Genomic DNA, 25958 nt, shown 5'->3' on the forward strand with positions numbered 1-25958 from the left:
ATTTTTTTAAATTAATTTTTAAATGATTTCCTAATTGTTTCCTTGATAACAGAGAAACTTTAAATTATTATATTCTGGTTAAAGAAAATCAAATGCTGGTAATTTGTTGAAATTGATGCCAAAAATTGAATAAAATTAGTCATTAAATTCCTAATTGACTTATTAAATTGGTAGGGTAATTCATTTCCTTGAAAGAAAGCCGCCTAACCCCTTTCTTAATATAGATTTTAAATAATAAAAATAAAAATAATAATCAAAATCAAAATAAATTATATTTTAATTTGAAAAAATTGGATCATGAATTAAATAAAATAATATATCATACTTGTATAATAATATAATATCACTTCTTTATATCGAATTAAACTATATAAATACAACAATTTAAATCGTTTATCTGTTTTACGACTATAGTTAATTTACTTTTTTAATATGTATACATGTGTACATATGTATATCTGATCATTAACTAAAATAATTCCATATTATAGTTTTCTTAATAGGTCTGGTACAAATATTTCAAAACTATTAACGTTTTTGTGTGCTGTGCTAAAGCTACCGTATCTGAGACATTTTAAAAGCACCGACACTGTCCAACACTGATAACCAACCGGCGCCAGCTGACAGCAGCTTGCAAATTTCAACAGAGCGCTTATCTTTAAAAATTTGTTTTTCACCGATAATTTCACACAAAAAGACGTAAATTAGAATTAAATGTGACAATGCGTCTTTGGCGCAGTCGGCGTATTACAATAGCGCTGGCGCTGCTCTTCCTAATAACTATCATCTATTTGTATATTAAACCTGAAAAGCCTGCAACGCATACACTGTTCGAGCCTCTAGAGCTGCTCTGGTGGCCCAAAGTCATGTCTTGGAACTACGACGAGACGCGTACGTGTGGCTTCGCCAAGTGCCGCTTCACCAACAAACGCGAAAACTTGCAACAGGCCAGTGTAATTGAAAAACTGAATCAATTTTAAACCAGTCCTCATATCTTTCCCAATTTCCAGGGCGTTCTATTCTATGGTTCCAATATGAACCCGCATGATTTTCCGCTGCCACGGATGTCGTTACATCTGTGGGCGCTGCTGCACGAGGAGTCGCCACGAAATGTGCCATATGTGCCGCACGAAGAGTTTCTGCAGCATTTTAATTTAACATCGACATTTAGTCGCCACAGTGATTTTCCGCTAACCATCCAATATTTGCCACATGCCGAGGATTTAGGCAATTTTGAATACTATCTAAGTTTCGCGAGAAAACAGCGTGCTAGCTTCGATCACACGCTGGCACCGGTGCTATTTTTGCAATCGGATTGCGACACCATGACGGGACGCGAGGACTACGTGCTCGAGCTGATGAAACACATTCGTGTGGACTCGTATGGCGCCTGCTTACACAATCGTGACTTGCCCGAAAGGTGAGTTGCCTACAACTATTTCCGCGTCGATGCACCGCTGTCCAACAGCGTAAGGCTGGCAATTATTTTTTCTTAATAGTCATTTGGTGTTCTCTGGTTTTCCCCAATTTGTATCCATATTTGAATTAGCTCGACTAATTTTAATTTGTAATCTTTGTTTATTTAAATCAGTTAGTATTCGGATAACTCGTCATTCTCGTTGAATTATATGGCACCGTGGGAATATACTTTATTTAAATTATTATTTCTCCATTTTCTTTATACTTTTGTGGTCATTATTAGTGTTTGTAGCTCTTTTCCAAATAAGAAGCACTGAGCGGAAGGCTCTTTAATCGCTTCATAACTGATTTAATAATAAAAATTTTAACGATAGTTTCTAAAAATAAATTATAAATTACAAATATGACCCTCCTCTGTGCTTCTCACGCCAAGCACCTAACCAAAGCCAGCAAGATTGGGTTAATAAATAACCTCCTAACCAAAATAATATCATAAATACAAAATAATTTCTATGATTAAAAAGACAGCCCTCCTCTGCGCTTCTCACACCCAGCACCTAACCAAAGCCACTTCAGCAAAATATTGGGTTATTAAATAATATCATAAATATCTGCGATTAAAAAGACAGCCCTTCTCTGCGCTTCTCATAAGAAGCACTTAACCGAATCCACTTTGTAGTCGATATCTATCTGTGCAGGAAACTTAAATTGGTGTCAAACCATTTAAACTAATCGTTATGAAATTAGTTAACATGTTCAGATCGATTAGTAACGCGCATTGAAAACCCAGAATAACGTATTTGGCATAAATGGTTGCGTTTCACCCGCATATTTTGGCTTTAAATAGAGGGGCCTATAAATAGTGTCCCATTCCTATAAAAATAGATTCCTATAGAGTAATTAGATTGTGTTTAACCCCTTACTCATCCAACAGTAAGGACTGGCATGTCTGAATAATCCGGTTGCCAAAAATAATACCATATTAATGTGTTAATATCTGTTTTTTGAAAGATAAAGCCTTTTCAGGCATTTAATTTGCTTTTTAGAATTTCAGAGAGTTATCCAAAAGATTAGTTTTATATACCCTTTGGTTTCTTTTAGTCTCCAGCATGACTATCTGAACAATCTGTATTCGGCGCCATTGCTGCGTTTTATATCTTCCTACAAGTTCATGATTGCGATCGAGAATGGCGCCTGTGACGATTACATTACAGAGAAATACTGGCGGCCCCTGATGGTGGGCACCATACCCATATATTTTGGTTCGCCTAGCATACGCGTAAGTAACCTATTTATTTAGTGAAAGCGCTAGAACAACTGAGCCCACTTCGACTTTTCTACAGGACTGGGAGCCAAACAACTCATCGGCCATTTATATCAGTGATTTTGCCAATGCAGCCGCCTTGGCAGAGCATCTGAAGCAAGTTGGGGATAATGCCACGGCTTATAATACCTATCGGCAGAAGGGGAAAAACCAGAAACTTGTGGTAAGCAATAAACGACTACAGAATGCGCTCTTCAGCCGTCGATATAGCATTGGCGAGCATAAGTCGATCTTCCAACAATTCGAGTGCTTTGTCTGCCAAAATTTTGCAAAACATAATTTGCATAGTCCACCAAAATCGGCCGACAAAACGCACTACAGCTGCCCGTACCCACCGGCCCATGCGCCCCTGCAAAATGCTAAACAGCGGCCGAAAAATGCGGACGACTGGCGTTCCATGATGGCCATGGGTCGTTGTCAGGCCCAACTCCTGGATCAGCTTTTTCGGGCCAATCGCAACTACACTCAGCAAGATTATGATGCGCGCCTAACGAACATGATATCCCAGGGACTATGCGATTGAGCGACTTAATTTTATATACATTTGTGATTACAAACATGGCTTTTGTGTATATTTTTTCTATACATACATATACGTTTATACAAATAGGAGAAGTTAATTCCAAAATGATCTATTCCTTCAATGGACCATAATAAGCCACCATTCGAATATTTAGCATAATGTAATTTAAGTGCCTTGTATACAAAATGAACCAAAGACCAGTTTAAAACAAATACTATGTGCAATAAAAGCTATTATTGTACTTATGTGCATATACTTTCTTTAAAAAATAATGTGTTTTATAATTTGCATTAGACTTCTAAGAAAAACTGAAGTAATGTTTGAAGGAGCTAAAGTATTAAAGATGGAAAGACGAAAAAAAAAAACACTGAATAGATGGTTAAACAATAAACAAGACATAGAATAGAAAAACATAAGCTATAGTCAGAAATTAAATTTAAACACCAATAGACAAACGGTTTAGGCAAAATGCAACTTAGATGTAGGCCTGTTGACATAGTACACCTAATTTTGTTTTTACACGGTCTTTTTATACCCTGTACCCGTAGGGTAAAAAGGGTATATTAGGTTTGTGCAAAGTATGTAACATACAGAAGGAAGCATCTCCGACCCCATAAAGTATATATATTCTTGATCAGCATGACGAGAGAAATCGATCTCGACATGTCCGTCCGTCTGGATGAACGCGAGGATCTCAGAAACTATAAAAGCTAGAATAACCAAAGTTGGCATCCAGATTCTCCTAGGTCGGAGTAAGGACGAGTTTATTTTATTTTTTGGAATTTTCCCCCCCTTCCCCCGCTACAGAATTCGTCAATAGCGTCCACATTTCAAATGCTACCGAAACCAAACTCTGCACACATAATTTATATATAATTGCCTACTGTTCTTCAAAATTTTATTCAATTCGGTCAATTCTAAGAAAAGTTATTAGCGAAACAAATTCTCGCCAGTACAACCTCACCAAACTGCAGCAACAAGTTCGCTCTTCTTCTTCCTCTTTTTGCTGCTGCTATGGGCGCATATAACTCAGTGACGGAAGTTTACCTGGGTACAGGGTATTACACTGTCGGGCTTGCTCGATTGTAGCGTTCTCTCTTGTTTTACATGGTTTCAACATTTTCTGGAACTAATCTACCGTGTAAAAACAGAATTAGGGGTATATGAAAATACAAAGAGACTCCCTGTTGAAATCATGATAAGCAGTCGCAAACATTATAATAATTTAGTTCAACACCTCACAGATACAACTAAACGTAATTTTTGTTTGTAGTCAATTAATTAATTATCAACTTGATACAAAAAGAGAATAGCAAAGTATAGCCTAACTTTGGACCTTTGGTTGATCGAACGGCAACAGATAGAAAGCTGAAATCTTGACAGCTTTTGGAAAATTCGAGATCGAAATGGGGGAATAAATTTCTGAAGTTATCATTAGATTAACATCATACTGGGTTTGTGTACTCTACAAAATAATACAAAATAAACTGCTTACGTCGTTTTATGACATTTCTCATGAAGCCCATCAATAGTTCTTTGAAAAAAAAAAACGATGATTTTCATATTTAAATTTCGTCAAAGAGTCAAAATGAAATATATTTTAGAAACTCGCAGTGGAGATGAAATTTGTATTTTTTCCAAAATAGACAAATAATCCGAGATACCATGTCCATGGCAGACATCGGAACATTGTAAACTTTGAATTCTCTTCTTTTAATTGGTTTTAATTGCTCGTCTCTAGTACTACGTTGCTGCAGCTAAAGGGCGGGTCAGCGCGCTCTATGAAGTTGTGTGAATCATAATTTGGAATACGTTTCTTGAAGAGTTGTGTTGCTGTTCGTGCTCAACAGTTTAAGCTTTGCTTAAAAACTTCAAAGTTACATAAATTTTAAATAATTTAAGCTCTTAAAGTTTTGAATTCACACGATGAGGGACTGTAAGGGACGGATTCCGTACTGTTCCTTGTTGGCCACAATCGTTTGCTTATTTGGCGTTGGGGTTTTTGGTTTAACTATGAACTTCGGCGCCTCCCAAATGCTTGTAATGGTGAATGAGGTATTTCATTTGCGACCTTTATGGATCGGGGCTGTGCAGATGCTATTCAATATAGTTGCTATTGGAACGGCAGCTCTTGGCTTTATGATACTGTTTCTTGGATTTCTAACTACCGGAGCGACGCGCTATAGAGCTTACAGAGCTCGACATTCTCGAGTGGGTGGCCGCAAAGCGTGCGCTGTCTTTATGGGCATTACATATATTCTGAGCATTGTGTGGACACTCATCCTATGCTTCCTGGTCATTGGGGCCTTCATCACTACGTGCTTTTGGAAAATGTGTACGAGTTTGCAAAACTATACAGAATGCATTGATGTGACGCAGTTTCACTTTTGGTTTCCACCGCACACAAAACTGGAGGATATGAAAGTTTGCGGAAGGATCGAATTGAACGCCTTTTGCAAGGACGGCGTTGAGAGCTCTACGAGTCTGATTCTATTGGCCACACTCGCCACTCTGCTTATTCAAATGAGCCTTGTCCATTACCTAATTTGTTTATCCGCTAACTATGCTCACATTCGCGATCACGAGAAGTTCCAGGAGCTGCAGGACATACAAAATTTGAACGAACTCGAAAGTAGCGCTACATCAAATGATCGATTTTAGGTAAAATTGGAAAATAAATTCATTAAAACATGGAGAACATAGATAATTAAGATGTGTTTTATTCTTCAAAAAGAATAGACGAGCAAATAACTTTCACTCAGATTCCAGACCCGATCGTCAAACAGAAATTTTGAATTTGGTCTGAATTTGAATTGAATTGAAATTTAAAGCCAATTTTAGACAACTTTTTATCAAAAAATGAATGAAAATCGTATATATTCTAGAAATACTTGTTTCTAAGCAAAAACCAAAATATCCTGATTTCTGCAACACAGATTAATCAAACTTTGTAATCAATTTGTATTTCTTTGTCCCAACTCTTTAAACGAAATGTTTGTTCTTTGTAAACATATCAACCATCTGAATAACCGAAAGAGAATACATTTTTTAAAAGTGTTAGAAGCCTTAGAAGTCTCTTGCAAATAATCTACCTTATCCATTCTTTATCAACAACTCAATACACCGATTTAAGGACTGCACCGAATTTTTTTTTATTATATTTCTCCCTGTGTAGACCTCTAGTCGAGCCATGACAAATAACATTAGAAAATCCATACATTTAAGTTCATTTGGCATGGTGGATTTTCACTATTCGCAGACAATTTAATTTCGATTTTTGTAAAGTATTGGAAGTAGAAAGTTCACTTTCATTATTAAAATAATTAACGATACATAAATAATGAAACCAATTGAATTGAAGAAATACTATAAATATAAAATAAAAAAAAGCCGTACCTTTGAGAATGACCGCTGCTGTATTTGAATTCCTTATCATTGGAATATTTTATGGCCCACACACTTCAGTCTTTGGCAGGCCTTCCAGGTGTGCGGACCTCGTTATGGCAATCAAAATGCAGAAGGTAGGCACTCAGATATGGGTCACCAATTAATAAGCAATTGAATTAACTTGTTGGTCTAGTTTTTTGCAGGCTTGGGATTGTTGACAATGATCGGCCTAACCGGCTCGGTTCAGGTATGCTTTAACGAAGTAGGCGAGAAATGCGTAGCTGTTTTCACTTAATGAAGAGGTTTTCGCAGGCAAGGGAGGCGTGTACATATGAGCCGACCGTCTTAGTGCATGGTGGGGCCGGCGATGTGTCCGATGCGGCCATACCAAATAAAAAGCTGGGCGTTAAGTTAGCGGCTCGCAAGGGTTTTGAGATCTTAAGGTATACGGGGAGCGTATTGGATGCAGTGGAAGCGGCCGTGAACTCCCTGGAAGCTGATCCAAACTTTAATGCTGGCTACGGTTCGGTGCTTAACTGGGATGGCGAAGTTGAAATGGATGCGGCCATCATGAATGGAGCCGATCTAAGCGCTGGTTGTGTATCTTTAGCACGCGATATCATAAATCCAATCAGTTTGGCCCGTCGCATCATGGAGTCGACTAAGCATCGTTATATAGCTGGACCCGGCGCCATGCGCATTGCCGAGCAGGAGGGTTTCAATCTGCTACCTCCCGGCGCTTTGATCACGGAAGCGGCTATCAAAGCATTGCAAGACTACAAGAACAGCTTGAATGCCACACAAACGCAGAAGGGCGTGGTGTATGGCTCGCCTGGCACTGTGGGTGCCGTGGCCATTGATGCATGCGGCAATGTGGCTGCGGCCACGTCCACTGGCGGTTTGACGGGCAAACTGCCCGGTCGGATTGGTGATTCGCCCATTTTAGGCGGCGGCACCTATGCAGACAATGAATCGGGCGCCGTATCGGCCACTGGACATGGAGAGACCATAATGCGCTACAATGTGGTTGCACGCATGCTCGCGCTGGTGGAGCATGGCAACTATACGGCACAGGAGGCGGCTGTCCAGGTGCTGGAGCAGATGACACAACGCTTCAATGAAACCGCCGGAATCATTGCCGTCGATTATAGGGGACAACTGGGCATTTACTTTACATCGAACCGCATGTCTTGGGCCTATCAGCGTGGTAATCAGGTACATTTTGGCGTCGACGCTGGCGAAGATGAAATTGAATTTGGTGAACCGCGCACAACTGATAATTAAAGAAAAATAACGTTTACAATTGCTTACAACTATAATTAATAGCATTTCATAAATTTGGTTCGACGACGTGCTTCTTTAACACAGATAATCATTTTGAAGCGAGAATCACATGCGGACAGCTATAAAGCATTGAATAATTTCATGCAATACAAATATATCAACATACTATACTATTTAAATAATCTGCTGTCCTCCGATTAAATCGTACACATATAATCACAGCTACCGCACATAGCTGCCAAACTCATTTCGTTCATAACAGGCTCGATAAAGAAACGCAACGCCTGCGTGCAGCTCAGCTCGTGTGCGTCAATCTTCTCCTGAAGCAATCGGCGCAGCTTTTGTATATCTGCCGCATGCTCAAACCGCACACCACACTCGCATTTGTATGATGCCGGTGGAAGACGTTGCAGCGGTTTCTTTAAACACACAGGACAGATTACAGTGGTCGTATCCTCATCCGTTTCTTCTGCATACATATTCTCTAATTCCTGCATTTCCAATGCGTGCCATTCATTCATCTCCGCCAGCAGTTCTTCACGCACCTTTTCATCCAGTTCAATGTCCAACTGCAGTTCCTTCAGCTCCAACAGCAACAAGTCGTTAAATTCTGACTGGAAAAACAACAACCATTGTGAATCATTTTTCATTTCCATGTCTTAGCCACACTCACCAGGTGTAAGCTACGGCTTTGATCCAAGCATTCTCGACGTGCATTTAAAACACGTATGCGGCATTTCTAGAAGAGTATAAATAAATAACTTGTAGATAAATATATACATATGTATTTAAAAGAGTATGCTTTTCTACCTCGCGAAGCAACTCCCGCAATTTTGTAGAGCCCATGCGCTGTTTTCTGGCTACGTTTTGTGCGTGTCGTTTTTGCTCAACACTCGTATGAAAAACGGGGCTGCGCGGACACTCCATAATTGCTATTAACTTGTGCAAAATGCCCAAGTATTAAAATTAAAAGCAGAGTTTGGCGGTAATGTGTAGAAAAGACGCGCGTACTGACAGCTGTTTACGATATTGTTATCGATTACATTAAGTTGGAAATTATTTGAGGGGAGGCATTCCACAACACTGCTGCACAGCATTGCTTTGACAACATTTTGACAATTTCAACATGGCGTGTTTCCGGCTCTTTCTTTCCCTTTCTTTTACCAACGTGCGAGTGTCAAATAGAAGGTTAGTGCTGGATTTTCACTCAAATTTCTGTAATTTTTAATTATTAATTGTGCTAAAATGTTGTCGATTTGTGCCCCAAACAGATGCCTGCCACGGTCGCAAAAAAACCAGCAGCCAAGAAGCTGCCCGCTGTGCCCGAATCCAAATTGAAGTTCGGCAAGAAACAAATCAGCAAACGTGCCGCTGAGACAAAACGTCGCTTGAAGCGTGCTGCTGTCATTGCGCTCCGGAAGAAGGAGAATTTGGTGCGTGCGGAGAAGTACCAAACCGAGTACATTAAGGCGGATCAGCGCGAAATTAAACTGCGCCGTCTCGCCAAGAAGCGCAACCAATTTTATGTGCCCGCCGAGTCAAAGCTAGCCTTTGTTATTCGTATTCGTGGGTAAGTAAATCAACAGATGCAATTGTTGTTGTTTTGACATTCACGGCTCACATACACACACCAAACAGTATCAACAAGGTTGCCCCGAAGGTACGCAAGGTGCTGCAGCTCTTCCGCCTGCGCCAAATCAACAATGGTGTGTTCATCAAGCTGAACAAGGCTACCATTAACATGCTGCGCATTGCTGAGCCCTACATCACCTGGGGCTATCCCAATCTGAAGTCGGTGCGTCATCTGATCTACAAGCGTGGCTTTGTTAAGCATCAGCGCCAGCGTGTGCCCATCACCGACAACTTTGTGATCGAGCGCAAGCTGCGCAAGGCGTACAACATTCAATGCGTTGAGGATTTGGTTCATGAGATCTTCACCGTGGGCCCCAACTTCAAGTATGCCTCCAACTTCCTGTGGCCGTTCAAGCTGAACACACCCACTGGTGGCTGGCGCAAGAAGGCCAACCATTATGTCAACGGTGGCGACTTTGGCAACCGAGAGGACAAGATCAACAGATTGCTGCGCAAGATGGTCTAAGATGGCGTGTGTGAAAGCTAATGTGGAATAGTTTAAAACAATGGCGAGGATATAAAGAAATAAAAGTAACTTTTTTAAACTACCCAAATGCCGTTCGAAAAAAATTCACGTCTTTTCGCTTAGTTTGAATTCGTATGAATTTTATTATAACATTTGCATTGTAAAAATTTAAGTCAAACCGCCATTTCCATATATATTTTGCCATGCGGGTTATAGTCAACCACCTCGATGTCCTCAAAGCGAAAATCTTCAATATCCTGGACTTTGCGCTTAAAGTGCAGTTTCGGAAAGGGCCGCGGCTGGCGTTTAAGTTGCTCATTCAATGGATCCACATGGTTCAAATACACATGCGTGTCTCCCATGGTGTGCACAAAGTCGCCCGGCTTGAGGCCAGTCACATGAGCGATCATGTAGGTGAGCAACGCATACGAGGCAATGTTAAAGGGCACACCCAAACCCATGTCAGCGCTTCGTTGATATAACTGACAGGACAGCTCGCCACGATCCTGGGACACATAGAACTGGGCGAAGCAGTGGCAAGGCGGCAGCGCCATTTTTGGTATATCAATTGGATTCCAGGCAGACATAATAATCCGTCGATCTGATGGATTGTTGCGTATGGTGTCAATCACCTGACGCAGCTGATCGATGCCCTTGCCTGTATAGTCGTCGTCACAGGTGCCATATTGTGCGCCAAAGTGGCGCCATTGAAAACCATAGACGGGTCCCAAATCGCCGACAGCACGATCCTTAAAGCCGCACTGGTCCAGATATTCGCGCGTACTATTTGCATCCCAGATACGTACGTTCTTAGCCTGTAATAGCTTGGCGTCCGTCTTGCCGGCTATAAACCAGAGTAGCTCCTCGGCAACAGCGCGAAAGAAGACACGTTTAGTGGTCAGCAACGGGAACGACTCTCTCATATCAAAACGCATTTGACTGCCGAAAATGGACAGCGTACCCACTCGGGTGCGGTCCATGCGACGCTCTCCTTTCGTTAAAATCTCCTGTATAAGATTCAAATACTGTTTCTCATCTTTATTCACAACTATGTCATCCTGCATAGCTTTTCGCTTTGCTGGCGACTTTTTTATGGGATATTCCTTCGCTGGCGAAGTTGTTGGGGATATCTTCATAGGCGAACAATTTCCGTTGAATTCCTTCAATGGGGATTTTTTGAGGGGACTCTCACCAATGGTAGCCATTTTAATGGTTTTCTCTGACAAATTAAATTGTATTTATTTTAAAATCCAACTAATAGAGCACAAACACAACCAACCTGCTGAGCTTCTAACTGAAAATAAACTCAGCGTAATATTATTCCCGCCGATACTCAGAAAAACGCGCGAAAACCGCTTGCTACATGATACTTTGAAAAGTGTATATGAATGTGTTATGTACACACACATATAAAGTATTCAAATATGTTATAAATTCTCGATATTTGTTTAGGTGGATTCATTTTTAAAACCCAGAATGCAAACGTTATATATACATATGTATATGTACGGATGTACATACAAATATGCTTTTAAGCGAAACTCAATAATAAACGCATAAAATAGCGCACTATATTTGCTTGGTGAAGATATTGTATAAAAATTGCACATTGTTACAACATTTATCAGAGTCGGGTTGAGACTATAATTATTTAAATGCGCAAATTGTAGCAATTGTTGATAAATCAGTCTAGAATAACGACCATGAATATTTAGGTTCGTAATAACATTTAAGAGTCGATTACCTTCGTCGATTTTAGTTTGAACTATCAATTGGTATATGTACATAAATATAGGACATTAATGTTAGCTTGCGCTAAAAAGTACATACGAAACATATTTAACAAATAAAAATAATAGTTTTGCACTTTTAATTTAATTTTGGATCAGGGCTGCAAACTGTAACAGCTGTTTTGTTGCTAATGGTCGCACGGATTGGTAGCACTAAAAAAAGTATTAGTTGATATTGAATTAAGTTTAAACGATTATTATTCTTTATGTATCGTGTTACAAGAAAATAGTTTGCTTGTATTACAATAAATATAAATATTGTAACTAATTACCGGCTTGTTTGTTTTATGGCGCGTGCCAATTATTGGAATTAGGGGCTTTCTCTAATGCATTTTACTCACAATGTTCAAGTCTGCCAATTAATTTCTTATAGTTAGCATAAGAATATAACTTATTGTGTCAAAATTGTAATTGTTAAGCTGGGTGTGATTTGCATCTTTAATTGCTGCCATAACTCGCATAAAATCGATTATTAATACAAAAATACGTCGCAGCTGGCAGTGTTTCTATTCGATTTGATTTGTTTCTTTTCTTTTAAAATACAATAACAGATATTTATGTATTATTCCTCACTAAGCTGGAGAGGGGGGAAAGGTAATCCAATATAGAAGAAATTCGTCAATACAATAGAAAACAGCACCCGGTCTACAAACAGTGATATCTTGATATATAATTGCCCTAGCAATTAATGTCTAATAATAGTTTAATTGGTTTAAAAACACGCGCCTGTGCATCTTATACATATATATGTATATATATTTTGTTGTTGTGTGGAATTATATGGTTACTGATGTCCACCAGCCTGTGTGCTTACGTGTATATTCTCCACCAAACGTTGTCCCCAATACTTCTCCAAATTGAATGGTTTGAAATTCTTCAATTGATTATCAGATTCAGAATATATAATTGGTGTGCCCTGCTCATTAACCTGTGAAGAGCAGAATAGAAGAGATGAAGTGAGATGAAATAAGCAAATTACGAAATGAGAAGGCTGTCCACAGAGAGACACAAATCAATATTGACCTGCCACAAGCTGTTAGGCAGTGTCTAAGCGTATAAATTTGTTTGAACTGTCTGCTCACCTTAGTCCATGCCTCCCTTATATATCGTATTAACTCATCGTGCTGTGATGGATGAGATAACGGCACACTCTGCTGTTGCGACTGCGCTGCATACAAACTATTATTACTGTTGTGGGATGTGGTGGGCGAGTACTGCGAATTATGCGCTGTGTTTGTTGCTGCCGTGCTCGACGATGACGAAGAGTTCACATTATTTCCGGCTGCATGATGATGATTGTGTGAAGAATGTTGTTGGTGGTTGCCGTTCCCATTGCCTTGGCGACGTATGTAGGCGTATCGTCTGTAATTCACATTAAAATATGCAATTAATATGCAGAACAAGAGCCGTTTTTGATATTATATATTTTGCATCTAAAAAATTAGAGTTATTTGCTCGTTTGTCTTTCTTAAAAAAGCGTACATAAAATGTTTACACCAGTCATTTTTATTGCTTTTCGTTGCCTGATCTCAAAATTTTTAGGGAATTCAGAACAACCACCCGAAGATAGATACTCTCCCACCATAACAGTTAACGTTTAAAATATCGAATAGGTCGCCAGCCCTGACTTTTATTCCCATACACCATTACAAAATGCGATACCAATGTTTTTCCCGCTTGAAGTAGCTATTGAACTTACTTAAAAGCTTTATTTGGAGTGGATAAAGTACTTCGAAAATTGGCTGAAGGCAATGCAAAACTGAATATTTTGAGAAACAATTTAAATGGTTTTAAGGCTGAATCAGTAAAAATAAAAACATTTTTAGGCGCAAAATTTAAAATGGAGTCCACGTACTAAACCCATTCAGATCAGCATTACAAATTTGTAACCAAACTCTATAAAATTTGCATAGTTTGACACCCACACAAGCAAACACACACACATATTAAAATTGGGACGCACACGCACCCACACATGCGCATGTTTGCCTTTTGTGTGCGTCACACGCTTGCACCGCGATATAAACAATGCAGAGCCGTAAAACAAAACCATCATTTTCCATTGCACTTACCCATTATTGCGTTCCATTTTTGCTTGCTCTGGCTACTGTAAAGTACTCGGACTTTTCAAAATATTGCTTCCCGTTTGTATATACACACTTATCACTCTAAACTACTATGTATTTATTTTTTTCTCTTTGTGGTGGCTTCTCCCAAACACAGACTCTGTTTTCCAAATGCAAATTTCTCTATGTTTTTAAAACTGCAGACACTATTCTAGCACACTCCGAACTGCACACTTAATTAGCGGTTCAGTTTAACTTTAAGTATGGCTTTTTAACTCAATAAATTCTAGTTGTTTTTGTCAATTTCTATGCTATTTTTATTTGGAGCAACCTCGTCAAGAAGAGCAGTAATGGCTGCCTGCAACTGTTCGCCAACTGTTGTGAACGGCATAGACAGTGCTGACATATTGTGTTAGGGTAACACTTTTTATTAGCAGAGAGTGGTAGCACCTGAAACGGAAATTTGAAAATAAGTTTGTTCTTCAACAAAATGGATTTCTTTTTAATCATGTATCCCAAGTTAGACCACTTAGAAGTATTTTTCTAGTTTATTTTTATAAAATTCATAACATATATATTTCGTTTAACTGTTGATAATAGATGTAAAAAATATTCGCGCATATACATACACTAAACCAAATTTAGTGAATAATCATAAAAAACTTCATGTACAAAAGAATTACAATATAAACAGTTTTTATAGATAATTTTTAACATAAGTCTATCTTGCAAAGCCCGAATGCTTTGTCTTCTTTACTGAGCATTCTTAAAAACAACACATCGTTTAAACAATACACACATATGTATAATATGTATGTATTTTTATGTAGTAACAAAATAAATGTTTTGCGTCTTTTTTAAGTTAAACAACACAAGAAATGCACATTCCGAGCTTATCTACTATTATCTTTTCATCTTCGATCAATTTTCATACATAACATTTTGGCAGCACCAGAGAGAGAAGATAGTACCGTTATTTAACTAAAAACTATGCATAATTATTTATGTATGTTTGTGTCTGTGCATTGTGTAAATAACGGTTAGTTTTGTGCTTACAGTTGCAAAATTTTGCACTATGAAAAATTTGGCTGCGAATAAGGTAACTAAACATCAACGACGACGACATTTAAATTTTGGACACTTATGGAAAGTTATACACAAAAAAAAACTTACAGATCATCATCGCCAATGCCCTCAAAAGCTTCATTACGAACTGATGACGCCACCTCTGACGCATTGCTGCTGTCATTGCGGAAGAAGACCGCCGCAAAGGTGCGGGATGTCGTTAACTTGTGCTGCTGCTTTGATGTGGGCGTCAGACGCTGTGCCAGAAACTTGACTGGAGGCGTTGTGCTGGCGGACGTGTTAGCTGCCGTAAAATTTGACATATAGGACGTGGAAGTGGAAGATGCCGAGCTTGGCGTCGAAGAGGTGGACTCCGAAGAAGCAGACGTGGAGACAGCACGTCCATTGCGTTCAAGCTCATCATCGCTGTTGCCGTCGCCAGCGGTTTGATGCAATAATTCATCTACCATTGCCTGCAGACACACAGACATGAGCATCGCCTGTGAGCTGGTGATCGTAATCCAGCGCAATGTTTGTTTTGACATCAAATATTCGAACGCTAGCTGCAGCTGTGATGGCTGATCTCGCGACTCCAGCGTATTGTGCATGGCACTAACGCGCCAGCAGCGCATACGGGTTACACGGAATTTGGTTTCATAGATTTTGGCACCGCGTGCCGTACGCAGACTCAACTCCTTGTTGCCAATGCTGACGAGCGCTGTCGTATCGTTTTCGGGGTAGTCCACATGGGCAGCGGCGAATTGCAGACAGCCGTAGGAGGGTAGCTGGCGTGCCAGCTCCAGATATTGTAAGGAACGCGCTTGCATCTGCAGGCTGTGCAATTGGTGACCCAGTTCCGGTGTGCAGATGATCCACTCTCGTGCCACATCCGCTACGGTCTGGTTGTACAGCAAGTTGACCGCCACGCTGTTGCCTAACAGCTTGGCATCCCAGCCAGAATTCCAGTAACTTGTACGCAGCAGCAATTGACAAGGTTGTGCATGGAGGCGCGTTATATACGGCGACTCAAAGTCCATGAGGCGACGCAGCAGCAGCACCGTTGGCGTCGGCTCGCCAGACACACTCGGCAGCTTGCGCATGAGATATAAACAGAAAAATTGCTGCAGCTCAGGAGGCAGTTTTAGTGCCCGGCAAACAGTCTGAAGCAACGCGCTGGTGTTTTGCTGGACATGACAGTTGACCAGCAACTGTGCACCCGCAGCTTTAGTGTAGACTTCGATTTCCAATTGCTGTTCCTCACTGTCTGTGCTCACCGTGGACTCGGCCAGTGCTGTTTCCAGCTGGGCGCGTTGAAGGAACTGCTGAAGGAATGGTAGTCTGGCAATACGCACATCCTGCCCAATAATTTGTAAATAGTGCTCCAAGGCAGCGCGTCGCGTCTCCAGCTGGCTATTTGTTAGTGGCAGCAGACGCTTAGGGGGAAACGGGGGCAAGGCAGCGTCTGCGCAGCGCCTACGCAATTGCTCGTAAAACTCGTGAAGCTGTTTGTAACGCAATTTGCAATGATAATTGCCATTTATGTAGATGTTGTAGACCGTGTAAGTGGGCCCAGTAACCAACCCACCGCCCCCACCTCCATTCGGAGCATCCACACACAACTCCTGTGTGTCCGGTACGGAGAAGTGCATGTTTTTTTGTTCTTTATATACGCCTTGGCGTTGCTTCACTTTCAAGTTTACTTTCTCATTTTCGTGTTGAACTTCCTTCGTTGCTGCTGCTATTGTTACTGTTGCTGCTTTTATGTGCTTGTTGTTGTCGCCGCTTTGTCAGCGTACACACGGATATTTACATGGATTGATTTAAATTAATTAAACCAATTGCGAATGTGTAAATCTTTTTTCACCTATAGGACTGTAAAAAACGCGGCGTTGCCACCAGGAATTCCTCCATCTGGCAGCCAGATGGTCAGAAAAAGTGCTGCCCAGCTGCTCGAATAAATACACGCTGCTCTACAGTTGGTGTTGATCCTAGAAACCATAAACAAAATAATTCAAAGACTACCATGCACCTGTCGGAGCGTCGGCCACATCAGGACATTCCGATCCTTTTTGTGGAAGCACGGGCAACGAATCCACGATTTTTACGCGTTAGTGCACCCATGGTTCGCTATTCCAAGCTGGAGTTTCGCAAATTAGTGAGAAGAAATGGAGTACAGCTGGCTTTTACTCCAATGATCATTGCGGAATCGTTTAATAATAGTGAGAAGGCGCGACAAAACGAATTCACCACAAGCCCAGAGGATGATCAGCCGTTAATTGCCCAGTTTGCGGCCAAGGATGCACAGGAATTCGTCACGGCAGCTCAGCTTATATATCCATACTGCGACGGTATAGACTTGAACTGCGGTTGTCCACAGAGTTGGGCCATTTCGAAGGGCTATGGTTGTGGTCTGTTACGCCAACCAGAGCTGTTGCGTGAAGTAGTGCAATGCGTACGACGGACGCTGCCCACAAAATTTAGCATTTCGGTAAAAATGCGACTGTTGAGTGGGTCAGATGAAGAGACATCTGTGCGCAGGACCATCGATTTAGCACAACAGCTTGAGCACTGCGGTGTGACATTTCTTACGCTGCACGGGCGGACACAGGCGCAGAAGCATTCAAAGGATACGCTCAATGTGAATGCCATGGCTGAAGTGCAAAAATCGTTGCAAATCCCACTGATCGTTAATGGCAATGTGGAGAGCTGGCGAGATGCGTGCGAGCTGTACGAACAAACACAGGCAGGCGGTGTAATGGCCGCCAGGGGACTGCTAGCCAATCCGGCACTCTTTAACAGCAAGTATCCTGATGAAGTGCTTACTCCAGCCGAGTGTATGCAACAGTGGCTAGATATTGATTCCGCTGCAGGCAAAAATTTGCACTTCCAGTGCTTTCATCATCACCTTACGTTCATGTGGAGCAGTAGAATGAAACGAGCGCAGCGCATGCAATTTAATAGCCTGAGCACCAAGGAAGAAGTCTACGCTTTCCTGGCCAAGCATTACGATGTGACACCCAGCAGCAGTGGGTGCAGGCCAGATATTTATTCAAACTGTACATATACACACTTTATACCGCCCAAACATGCTAGGCACATTGCCACAGAGGCGGCCGAGAATATCTGGAATGCAAAAACCGACGGCAAATTCTTCAATGAATTCAAAGCGCAACAGTTGTCCTGTGAAAAAGTTGATGATTTGGAGCTAGGCGGACTTTTTGGTGATTTGTATTGACTGTAATTATTGTTAATAATAAACATTTTTTAATTATTGGTTTTCTCTATCAATGGCCACACGAATTTATATTTCTAATTTTCAAACTAACGTAATTACTAATAAGTGGAATTAGATCGGTTCGGACTAGTTCCAATGAGTGTGTCTTAAATTATTCCGATTGTAAATCTGAAGGTGGATCGCGCACGATAATACATCTATCCATAGCTTTAGGTATAAAGAACTAAATTCTTCTACTATTTCTATTTGGTTTCTAGCCAAATAGTTTCTTCTGCAAGAACTGTTTTTGCTGTTTTAAATATTTTTAAAAATTCTACCAACCTTTAACAATTGCTAAAACATAGAAAAATACTCCACTTATATATAAATGAAAACTCTCATCTTGAAGAGCAGAACAAATCCATTAACTATAAGTGAACTCAACCAACGAATAAACAAACCGAATGAACGACTAGTTCGTTCATTGGAATAAGAACTAATATATAGTGAACTAGATTTCTCTAATCAAAAAGTAAACAAGCTGCGCTGCCATATATTTAAATGAAAAAAAAAAGCCGCTTTTTAAAGTGGTAGCACTTTTCGACACTTGTAGGCTGAGAACGTAATTCGAACTAAAGAAAAAATTGAAAATGCGTCGTCGCGAGCTTCAAACAATTACGATTAAGCTCTCCGAGCTCAAGGAGTACGAGCAAGCAAAATTGGAGCGTGTTTTGGCGCGCCAACAACAAATGACTCCACATACGCCCACATCGGACAGCGATGTTCAGCCATCGAGCAGTGTGCCGACTATTTTGTTGGAGGGTGCGGGCGCCACAACCCCGAAGCCCAGCTCCTCATCCACATAAACAAAAAGAGCGTTCGGAATTCAGGTAAGTTTTAAATAGCAATATGTTCATTAATATGCATCGGCGTTGTTACTGTTGTTGTTGTTGTGAAACCGCACCGTTTCAAAGCCATCGACCAATATTTCACGATCCTCCGTTTGCTGTCGCTCACGCAGCCATTGCTCCCGGACGGGCACATAATGTCTTAGTCCTGGCAACTTGCGCCAGCAACGACGCTTATACATGACCCAAAGCATGGTGGCGAGGCAGCCAAAAAGAAAGCAAACGACGAAGAAGCTTATACCGCGCGCATGCGAGGCTGTAGTTGTGGGTGAAGTAACGGTGCTGGCCACACCAGAGTTAGTTTTATTGGTAAGCGCCTGCTCTGTTGTCGTGGAGTGGGCGTGCGGCCTGTGCGTGCTGCGCTGTTCCTCATCACACCAATTGATAGGCACAAATGGCGTCAACACATCCCCGGCAAGAGAATGGACGCGCACGGCGCACTGATTAAACGTCATATTAAGCAGCGCCACATGCTCAAAATCCGCCGCAGCATGCGCCCGTCGCGTTAAACAATTGACATGGCTTTCCATAACCGTACCCGAATCCGACAATATGTTACGATAATGCAGAACATAGGAGAGAATAACCCCATTGGGCTGTACAGGGTCGTTAAAACGCACAATGTACTCATCTGTGCTGGGCACGCGACAGGCACTGAGGTCGGGCAAAAAGTCCCCGCCCAGAGTGTAGTTGGTGCGCTCGTTAAGCGTTGTGTGGCTGCTGCAGCCAAGTTCATTGCAGGCCCGAAGCTGGAGCGAGTATAGATGATAGCGCTTCAGATCATGGAGTATATGCGTCGTTGTATTGCCAGACAGATGAAGTTGTATTGAATCCTTTGGCTGTTGCCACAATTCGCAGTTGGTGGGCTCATCCAAACTGCAGCGATATTGCGATCGCATGTCCTCGATAAAACGACGATCATCGCTGAGCTCCTGCTGATGGGAACAGCAATCGTCATAGTCCTCTACAGGCGTACTCCACTCGTCGCCATCCATGTCCTGTAACAATACAGCCGGCTGCTTGCAATAATCACGCTCATCAATGTACGCGGCATCATCGGCCAGTTCATAGATCCTTAACTCATAGTAATCCAGTGAGCTATTCCCGCTGCCACTTAGTAACAGCGTCAGGCTGTTGTCAGTTTTTTTGCTTAACTGCAGTTGCGGTGGCTCTGGTATGTCCTTCTGGGTACGCACAAAAGTCAAATCACTGCGCGCCTCCCGTTTAAATTCGCCACCAAAGGTGCGCAGCAGCAGCGCATAACGTGTGTCCGACGTCAGACGGTCCAGCTGATAGTTGTAATGCGTGCCATTGTCGAGGAGCTGCTCCGGAAAGAGCAGACGACGCTGCCAATTGATGCGCGTGCAGATTGGCGCTTCCAGCTCACTTTGCTCGGGATAGATTTGACCCTCTGCCACTGGTCGATAGATCAACTCCAGTTCCACGCTGGTCTGCGACTTAAGCCAACTAAGCTGCACCATACGATGGGAACGCACCTGAAAGATTTCTGTCAATTAATGGTCAATGCTGTATGCTGCTGAAAATCTTTACTTACGTGTACATTCAGCAGCAACTTTGCTGGACCACACAGGACCTCCTGATCGTTAGTCTGCAGCGAATCCAACGTCTTATCGTGTATGACTTGTGCCTGAAACTCACGCATGTGTCGATTGCACAATTTATTATTTCGATGCATATACATGCCTCCATTTAAAAATTCCAGCTCCGCATCTGGCGTCCACAGCTCCCGAATTTCTTTATTGTCATAGAGTACGAGAGCGTAGTATTTATTCTCTAGAGGATCGCCGTGTATACGCTGTATATTCTTCAGAAATTGCAGACTAGTAAGCTGCGAGGACCTGCAAAAGCATGGAACCCTTACTGCGGATAACGAACGATAACGATTGACGAGACGAATCGATCTATACATGTCCGTCCGTCTGTCTGGATGAACGCAAGGATCTCAGAAACTATAAAAGCTGGAATAACCAAAGTTGGTATCCAGATTCTGCTAGGTCCGAGAAATTATGAGTTTATTTTATTTTTTGGAATTTTCCCCCCTTCCCACGCTACAGAATTTTTTAAATACTGTCCACATTTCAAAAGCTACATTAACCAAACCACACAAAATCTATATAAAATTCTATAGGTTTTTTTTTTAATTTCATCCGAATCGTTCAATTCTAAGAAAACTAAGAAAACCAGTACTACGCCTACAAACGGTAGCATCAAGTTCGCTCTTCTTCTTTTTTCTTCTGTTATGGCGCATATACCTCAGTCCCGGAAATTTGTCTGGGTACAGGGTATTACACTGTCGGATTCGCTCGACTGTAGCGTTCTCTCTTGTTTCACCTACATTTGAGTAATGTACTTACCGGTAGATCTTAAGATGTCCTCGTATTTCACGAATTGTGGATAAGCTGTGCGCCAATTGCTTTTCCTGGACCTTGTTGCGTATGGTGAAAACCAGACTACTGTTCAGAATTTGGCAGCCGTAAAGCTCGTGGGCATCGGCCAAGTTATAGACGATGAACGCCTCGTTTTGTAAATCTGGGGTGCAAACACTAATACACGGTTCGTTGGGACTGCAGCGAACACAGTCGAGCTGGGAATTAATTTTGTAGCCACTGGGACAGAAGGGTACGCAGTCAAAGCCAAAGGTATAATGACCATGGTGGCCCACACACTGATCCCGCGTATAACAGCGATTATATTGCTCCATGGTGTATCTGAACGAAAACTAGATGGCATTCAAACGCCTAGAGCCAATCGTATACTAGAACCGACTTACTTATGAGGGGGACAACTCTCTACACAGACCCCATCATCGCTGAGTCCTCGACATGTCACACAATCAGCGGCAGTAACGTTGTAGCAACCGCCCAAGCATTGATCGTGGCACTGAATCCTATTCATAAGCAACCAAATGAAGAACTAATAAGCAGGAATTCAAATATTTCCAATGTTATAAACTCACCCTCCATTTTGGTCGCTTAAATTGTCGTTTTCTAAGCGCTGGCATTGAGAATTCGACCAACAGTAGCGTGAGGGGCAGTCCTTGCACTCAGCGACCTCCGTACAATTATTTCCGTCAAGCATAATATGATTCTCCCCCGGGGTCAGTGTTAGGCGATCCCAGTTAATCTACGCATATGGGAAATCTTTAGAAATTAAAGAATTTAAACATTCGAACGACTTACACCCTCCGTTTGACAAAGCTTGGGACAGTTCCCAATGTAGACATGACCTTGCTGTATGGCTACCAGAGACTGGAACTCTAACTGCAAGTAAAAATAGTGAAATAATTTATTCTTTTAGGATTTTAATTTATATATTTAACAAGAGAGAACGCTACAGTCGACCAAGCCCGACAGTTTAATACCCTGTACCCAGGTAAACTTCCGTCACTGAGTTATATGCGCCCATAGCAGCAGCAAAAAGAGGAAGAAGAAGAGCGAACTTGTTGCTGCAGTTTGGGGGGGTTGTACTGGAGAGAATTTGTTTCGCTAATAACTTTTCTTAGAATTGACCGAATTGAAAATTTTGAACAACAGTAGACAATTATATATAAATTATGTGTGCAAAGTTTTGTTTAGGTAGCATTTGAAATGTGGACGCTATTGACGAAATTCTGCAGCGGGAGAAGGGGGGGGGGGGGGGGGGGATTAAAAAAAAAATAATAAACTCGTCCTTACTCGGACCTAGGAGAATCTGGATGCCAACTTTGGTTATTCTAGCTTTTATAGTTTCTGAGATCCTCGCGTTCATCCAGACGGACGGACAGACGGACGGACATGTCTAGATCGATTTCTCTCGTCATGCTGATCAAGAATATATATACTTTTTGGGGTCGGAGATGCTTCCTTCTGTATGTTACATACTTTGCACAAACCTAATATACCCTTTTTACCCTACGGGTACTGGGTATAAAAAGAGAAATTTTGGATGGTATCTATCGGTACATCGCCCCACTTTAAGCTACAACAATATTTATTAAAATACGACTTCTATAAAAATCCACAAATTTCTTGGAAATGTTTTTTTTTCTAGCTTGTGTTGACATTTCCACTTACTCACCAGTTGCAGATCCTGCATATTGGTGATGCCCAGAGCATAGTTGAGGAATAGGCGACGACCACGTATCACAGTTAGGTTGGGAAACAAGTCCCTGATGCGCACCAAGCCCCGCACTTCGGTGAAGATCATAAAGTCCGTTACTTCGCGCAGCATCGGAAAGCTGTAGGCCGAAAAGTTGCATTGTTTCTCTTTGAACACCAATGTGATCATCACGTAGCCCGTAACGATGGTGCAATTTTCCAGCAGTTCCATTTTGTCGCAATCGTTGCGTATGTCGATGCTAGTGCACTCCTTGTGGTGTGTCAGCCTTGCGGGGAGGTTTGGATTTACCGTTCGGGTTTGATTTTCAAAGGCGCCCTGTTGCGGCAACAATGATGCCAGCAGCGCCAGCAACATGAGGCGGTTAAGCAACATGTTGCTGATGGTTCAATTTGGTTTCTTACGTGCAGCTTATTGTAGCTGCTGTTGTTTTTGTTGCTGTTGTTCTTGTAGTTGCTTGCATCGACGTCTTTTCAGCATTGTTTTAAGATATACAGTTATTTTCTTATGTGTATTTCACTAGTTTTGCGCTCTTCGTTGAGCCCAATTAACGCGTTGGTCAGCAGCAACGGCAATCGATGAAACGACGCGATTAGTCGCTATTTATGACATTTTCACGTTTATATTTCACACACAACAAACACACGCGCACATACATACATTTGTACATATCTAAACATACAGCGAAAAATCGCGCAAGTGCAAAGGGTTTATGTTAATTATTTCTTTTTTCTTGTTGTCCTCAATTTTGCTTAGCTATTGAGATTGCAAATAAATAAACAGAATAAATTTTGTCGTATTATTATTATTATTGGTATTCCTGCGTTTGGTTTTGATTTGTAATAAAATACGAAAAACATGCATAATTTTAAACAAATATTAAAAAGTACAAATTAAGAAACAATCCAAAAGCCTTTAAATTCGTGTTTTTTTTTATTATTATTTATTTGTCTATTTTTTTAAATGCTGGTTCCGTTTGATTCACATTGTTTTAATAATTTAATTATTACGCATATACCACTACTATCCCGTCCGTAGGCGACTTTGACTCGCATGCCCAATTGTAATGCGAGCTTAAGATAAGCACCATTTTCGTTTTCATTTGTTTATTTGGCATTTTACTGTTTACCGCTATACAGACATATATGTATACTTGTATGTACAGACATATCTTTGAAGATGCTTGGCAAGGAGATAGGACAAAAACAAAAAGGATGACTGAATCATATGGGAGCTTTACATTTTCAGAGAAAACAATAAAATATAAAAGAATTTATAAAAAATGAGTTTAGTTTTGAGATTGCAAATTATGGAAGTAACTATAATATTGTGAAATCTAGCTTCTTTGGCAAAATAAATCCATTTAAATTTAAGAAGGTTGGAATTCAATTTTTTTTTAAGATGCAACATTTCACAGAAAAAATTGTATGTCAGCACATTTTGTATTTAACAAAAATTACAAAACTTTAAGTTGAAGCAGATCATAACAATTTCAAGTATTTTTTGTTTATTTTTACAAAGGTTTATTTTTTTAAAATTGTTTTCAATATTTTTCAAATATATGTTTTTTCAAATTGATTTGGAAGTTATTAATTTATTTATTATCAAAGCATTGATTATGTTTATTGAATACACGGAACTGTTCTTAAAATTGTTACTTTATTTTTAATTTGTTGCTTTATTTTTGTGGGTACTTGCCACAACTTATGAATGCCAAGAATAATTTTAAAAGCTATTAAAATCATTAAATTTTGTAAAGGTTTTCAAAGTCCAATTTTCTTAAAAACTTCTTTTATGATATATTTATAATATGTGTATATAGATTTAACATTTCTTTGCGAAATCGAAAACATTTTTTCGTTAAGAAAAAAAAGAACTGTTTTTAAAGTTATTTAAATTATTATTACTTTTTTTGCTCCAATAGTGTTCAACTAATTGATAAACTTTACTTTTTTATTTTATGAAGCATATATTTTGTTTACATTTAACATTTTTTTTTTTATTATTTTGAAACGCTTTAATGTATGTTTTTAATTTTGGTTTTCTTTTTGCTCAAATAGCTTTTATTTTTTTATATTACATTTTTTATTTATTTTAAATAAACGTTTAGGTTAGATACAAAAAATCTGTTTAACCAAAGTGTTGTTATTAATTCTTCTTCTTTTCTGTTTTTAATTTGATTACTTTTGTGCACTTTTTATCTTTACAGCTTCTCAGGATCTTTAAGGACAAAGACGCGCCGAATTCAAAATGATAAATAAAACCGAGCACAAGTAGCACTGATATTACAATTTTATAATTTCACTCAATGTGTAGTAATTCTTAAAAAAAAAATGAAATGGAGAATTATAAATTACCAATTACCAATTTAATTGTAAAACTCTGACTGATTGAAGCTATATAGTCTAAGCTATCGTACATTATATACAAATATAGAAATGTTATTAATTAATTCCGCATTTGTTGTTATTTAGCAAGAATTCATAGGTTGTTGTTATACTCGTATGTACGTGCGTCTGTGTACGTTTAATTAAGAAAAAGCGGAAGAATCGGAAGCAGAAGTATCTGCCAAAATAGTCGGACGAATGCAACGAACTCAACGCCTCGACGACCAAATGCTGACTGGACTGGCAAGCTGGGGCGATCGTCGTCGGCCAATAAAATATCTCTGCGCAAGCAAACAAATTGATTTTTCATTTAATGTTTCGAACAGCCATTCTACACTGTGCGGGGCCCTTTGACATATTACAGCATCCACATCTCG

At 40.3% G+C, this 25958-nt stretch overlaps 11 protein-coding genes across 13 annotated transcripts; 6 read left to right on the forward strand and 5 right to left on the reverse strand.

Annotated features, from left to right (window-relative positions):
- Positions 1-670: 670 nt before the first annotated feature.
- LOC115625927 (alpha-(1,3)-fucosyltransferase B) lies at positions 671-3511 on the forward strand. Its single transcript, XM_030521164.1, has 4 exons — positions 671-953; positions 1011-1420; positions 2521-2698; positions 2763-3511. The coding sequence occupies exons 1-4, from the start codon at positions 723-725 to the stop codon at positions 3264-3266; spliced, it is 1323 nt and encodes a 440-aa protein (XP_030377024.1). The 5' UTR covers positions 671-722; the 3' UTR covers positions 3267-3511.
- A 1440-nt stretch (positions 3512-4951) lies between these two features.
- On the forward strand, positions 4952-5927 carry LOC115626032 (neuronal membrane glycoprotein M6-b-like). Its single transcript, XM_030521283.1, has one exon. It carries the CDS (start codon positions 5193-5195, stop codon positions 5925-5927), a length of 735 nt encoding a protein of 244 aa, XP_030377143.1. The 5' UTR covers positions 4952-5192.
- Positions 5928-6773: 846 nt separating this feature from the next.
- Positions 6774-7937, forward strand: LOC115626073 (probable isoaspartyl peptidase/L-asparaginase GA20639). Its single transcript, XM_030521325.1, has 3 exons — positions 6774-6787; positions 6847-6900; positions 6966-7937. Exons 1-3 carry the CDS (start codon positions 6779-6781, stop codon positions 7935-7937), a joined length of 1035 nt encoding a protein of 344 aa, XP_030377185.1. The 5' UTR covers positions 6774-6778.
- Positions 7938-7949: 12 nt separating this feature from the next.
- Positions 7950-8930, reverse strand: LOC115625919 (RIP-like protein). The gene is made up of 3 exons (XM_030521153.1): positions 8748-8930; positions 8611-8676; positions 7950-8551 (listed from the first exon to the last, which is right to left on the reverse strand). Exons 1-3 carry the CDS (start codon positions 8862-8864, stop codon positions 8135-8137), a joined length of 600 nt encoding a protein of 199 aa, XP_030377013.1. The 5' UTR covers positions 8865-8930; the 3' UTR covers positions 7950-8134.
- Positions 8931-9099: 169 nt separating this feature from the next.
- LOC115625780 (60S ribosomal protein L7) lies at positions 9100-10123 on the forward strand. Its single transcript, XM_030520951.1, has 3 exons — positions 9100-9125; positions 9209-9507; positions 9576-10123. The coding sequence occupies exons 2-3, from the start codon at positions 9209-9211 to the stop codon at positions 10033-10035; spliced, it is 759 nt and encodes a 252-aa protein (XP_030376811.1). The 5' UTR covers positions 9100-9125; the 3' UTR covers positions 10036-10123.
- Positions 10124-10153: 30 nt separating this feature from the next.
- LOC115625781 (thymidylate synthase) lies at positions 10154-11798 on the reverse strand. 2 transcript variants are annotated; one of them, XM_030520953.1, is made up of 2 exons: positions 11780-11798; positions 10154-11254 (listed from the first exon to the last, which is right to left on the reverse strand). In XM_030520953.1, exon 2 carries the CDS (start codon positions 11238-11240, stop codon positions 10209-10211), a length of 1032 nt encoding a protein of 343 aa, XP_030376813.1. In that variant the 5' UTR covers positions 11241-11254; positions 11780-11798; the 3' UTR covers positions 10154-10208. The 2 variants fall into 2 exon arrangements, with proteins under 2 accessions (XP_030376813.1, XP_030376812.1); XM_030520952.1 differs by lacking the exon at positions 11780-11798 and adding an exon at positions 11315-11383.
- A 196-nt stretch (positions 11799-11994) lies between these two features.
- On the reverse strand, positions 11995-14250 carry LOC115625782. Its single transcript, XM_030520954.1, has 3 exons — positions 13898-14250; positions 12908-13187; positions 11995-12753 (listed from the first exon to the last, which is right to left on the reverse strand). The coding sequence occupies exons 1-3, from the start codon at positions 13912-13914 to the stop codon at positions 12610-12612; spliced, it is 441 nt and encodes a 146-aa protein (XP_030376814.1). The 5' UTR covers positions 13915-14250; the 3' UTR covers positions 11995-12609.
- Positions 14251-14478: 228 nt separating this feature from the next.
- Positions 14479-16944, reverse strand: LOC115625988 (sorting nexin-17). Its single transcript, XM_030521234.1, has one exon. The coding sequence runs from the start codon at positions 16603-16605 to the stop codon at positions 15061-15063; it is 1545 nt and encodes a 514-aa protein (XP_030377094.1). The 5' UTR covers positions 16606-16944; the 3' UTR covers positions 14479-15060.
- A 2-nt stretch (positions 16945-16946) lies between these two features.
- LOC115625989 (tRNA-dihydrouridine(20a/20b) synthase [NAD(P)+]-like) lies at positions 16947-18256 on the forward strand. The gene has a single exon (XM_030521235.1). The coding sequence runs from the start codon at positions 16980-16982 to the stop codon at positions 18189-18191; it is 1212 nt and encodes a 403-aa protein (XP_030377095.1). The 5' UTR covers positions 16947-16979; the 3' UTR covers positions 18192-18256.
- Positions 18257-18725: 469 nt separating this feature from the next.
- Positions 18726-25646, forward strand: LOC115625896. Its single transcript, XM_030521124.1, has 2 exons — positions 18726-19060; positions 25404-25646. The coding sequence occupies exon 1, from the start codon at positions 18821-18823 to the stop codon at positions 19034-19036; it is 216 nt and encodes a 71-aa protein (XP_030376984.1). The 5' UTR covers positions 18726-18820; the 3' UTR covers positions 19037-19060; positions 25404-25646.
- LOC115625895 (insulin receptor-related protein) lies at positions 19056-25656 on the reverse strand. 2 transcript variants are annotated; one of them, XM_030521122.1, is made up of 8 exons: positions 25559-25656; positions 23156-23950; positions 22279-22359; positions 22056-22222; positions 21870-21986; positions 21454-21807; positions 20634-20937; positions 19056-20574 (listed from the first exon to the last, which is right to left on the reverse strand). In XM_030521122.1, exons 2-8 carry the CDS (start codon positions 23567-23569, stop codon positions 19087-19089), a joined length of 2925 nt encoding a protein of 974 aa, XP_030376982.1. In that variant the 5' UTR covers positions 23570-23950; positions 25559-25656; the 3' UTR covers positions 19056-19086. The 2 variants fall into 2 exon arrangements, with proteins under 2 accessions (XP_030376982.1, XP_030376983.1); XM_030521123.1 differs by lacking the exons at positions 22056-22222; positions 22279-22359; positions 23156-23950; positions 25559-25656 and having other exon boundaries at positions 21454-21818.
- Positions 25657-25958: the final 302 nt, after the last annotated feature.

This window comes from Scaptodrosophila lebanonensis, unplaced genomic scaffold, assembly GCF_003285725.1.
Source record: "Scaptodrosophila lebanonensis strain 11010-0011.00,11010-0021.00 unplaced genomic scaffold, SlebRS2 tig00000080-arrow-pilon, whole genome shotgun sequence".
In the NCBI taxonomy this organism is placed as follows: domain Eukaryota; kingdom Metazoa; phylum Arthropoda; class Insecta; order Diptera; family Drosophilidae; genus Scaptodrosophila; species Scaptodrosophila lebanonensis.

Excerpts from the sequence above, each read along its gene's own strand:
- LOC115625927 (XM_030521164.1), top strand. The coding sequence starts at position 723 with ATGCGTCTTTGGCGCAGTCGGCGTATTACAATAGCGCTGGCGCTGCTC. Across the intron at positions 954-1,010 it reads AAAACTTGCAACAGGCCAGT|GGCGTTCTATTCTATGGTTC; the intron begins GTAATTGAAAAA and ends CCCAATTTCCAG. Across the intron at positions 1,421-2,520 it reads AATCGTGACTTGCCCGAAAG|TCTCCAGCATGACTATCTGA; the intron begins GTGAGTTGCCTA and ends GGTTTCTTTTAG.
- LOC115626032 (XM_030521283.1), top strand. The coding sequence starts at position 5,193 with ATGAGGGACTGTAAGGGACGGATTCCGTACTGTTCCTTGTTGGCCACA.
- LOC115626073 (XM_030521325.1), top strand. Across the intron at positions 6,901-6,965 it reads GCCTAACCGGCTCGGTTCAG|GCAAGGGAGGCGTGTACATA; the intron begins GTATGCTTTAAC and ends AGGTTTTCGCAG.
- LOC115625919 (XM_030521153.1), bottom strand. The coding sequence starts at position 8,864 with ATGGAGTGTCCGCGCAGCCCCGTTTTTCATACGAGTGTTGAGCAAAAA. Across the intron at positions 8,677-8,747 it reads TGCGGGAGTTGCTTCGCGAG|AAATGCCGCATACGTGTTTT; the intron begins GTAGAAAAGCAT and ends ATACTCTTCTAG. Across the intron at positions 8,552-8,610 it reads AAAGCCGTAGCTTACACCTG|TCAGAATTTAACGACTTGTT; the intron begins GTGAGTGTGGCT and ends TTGTTTTTCCAG.
- LOC115625780 (XM_030520951.1), top strand. The coding sequence starts at position 9,209 with ATGCCTGCCACGGTCGCAAAAAAACCAGCAGCCAAGAAGCTGCCCGCT. Across the intron at positions 9,508-9,575 it reads TTTGTTATTCGTATTCGTGG|TATCAACAAGGTTGCCCCGA; the intron begins GTAAGTAAATCA and ends CACACCAAACAG.
- LOC115625781 (XM_030520953.1), bottom strand. The coding sequence starts at position 11,240 with ATGGCTACCATTGGTGAGAGTCCCCTCAAAAAATCCCCATTGAAGGAA.
- LOC115625782 (XM_030520954.1), bottom strand. Across the intron at positions 12,754-12,907 it reads TAAGGGAGGCATGGACTAAG|GTTAATGAGCAGGGCACACC; the intron begins GTGAGCAGACAG and ends TGCTCTTCACAG.
- LOC115625988 (XM_030521234.1), bottom strand. The coding sequence starts at position 16,605 with ATGCACTTCTCCGTACCGGACACACAGGAGTTGTGTGTGGATGCTCCG.
- LOC115625989 (XM_030521235.1), top strand. The coding sequence starts at position 16,980 with ATGCACCTGTCGGAGCGTCGGCCACATCAGGACATTCCGATCCTTTTT.
- LOC115625896 (XM_030521124.1), top strand. The coding sequence starts at position 18,821 with ATGCGTCGTCGCGAGCTTCAAACAATTACGATTAAGCTCTCCGAGCTC.
- LOC115625895 (XM_030521122.1), bottom strand. The coding sequence starts at position 23,569 with ATGTTGCTTAACCGCCTCATGTTGCTGGCGCTGCTGGCATCATTGTTG. Across the intron at positions 22,223-22,278 it reads AGCTTTGTCAAACGGAGGGT|ATTAACTGGGATCGCCTAAC; the intron begins GTAAGTCGTTCG and ends CCATATGCGTAG. Across the intron at positions 21,987-22,055 it reads TTAAGCGACCAAAATGGAGG|GATTCAGTGCCACGATCAAT; the intron begins GTGAGTTTATAA and ends GCTTATGAATAG.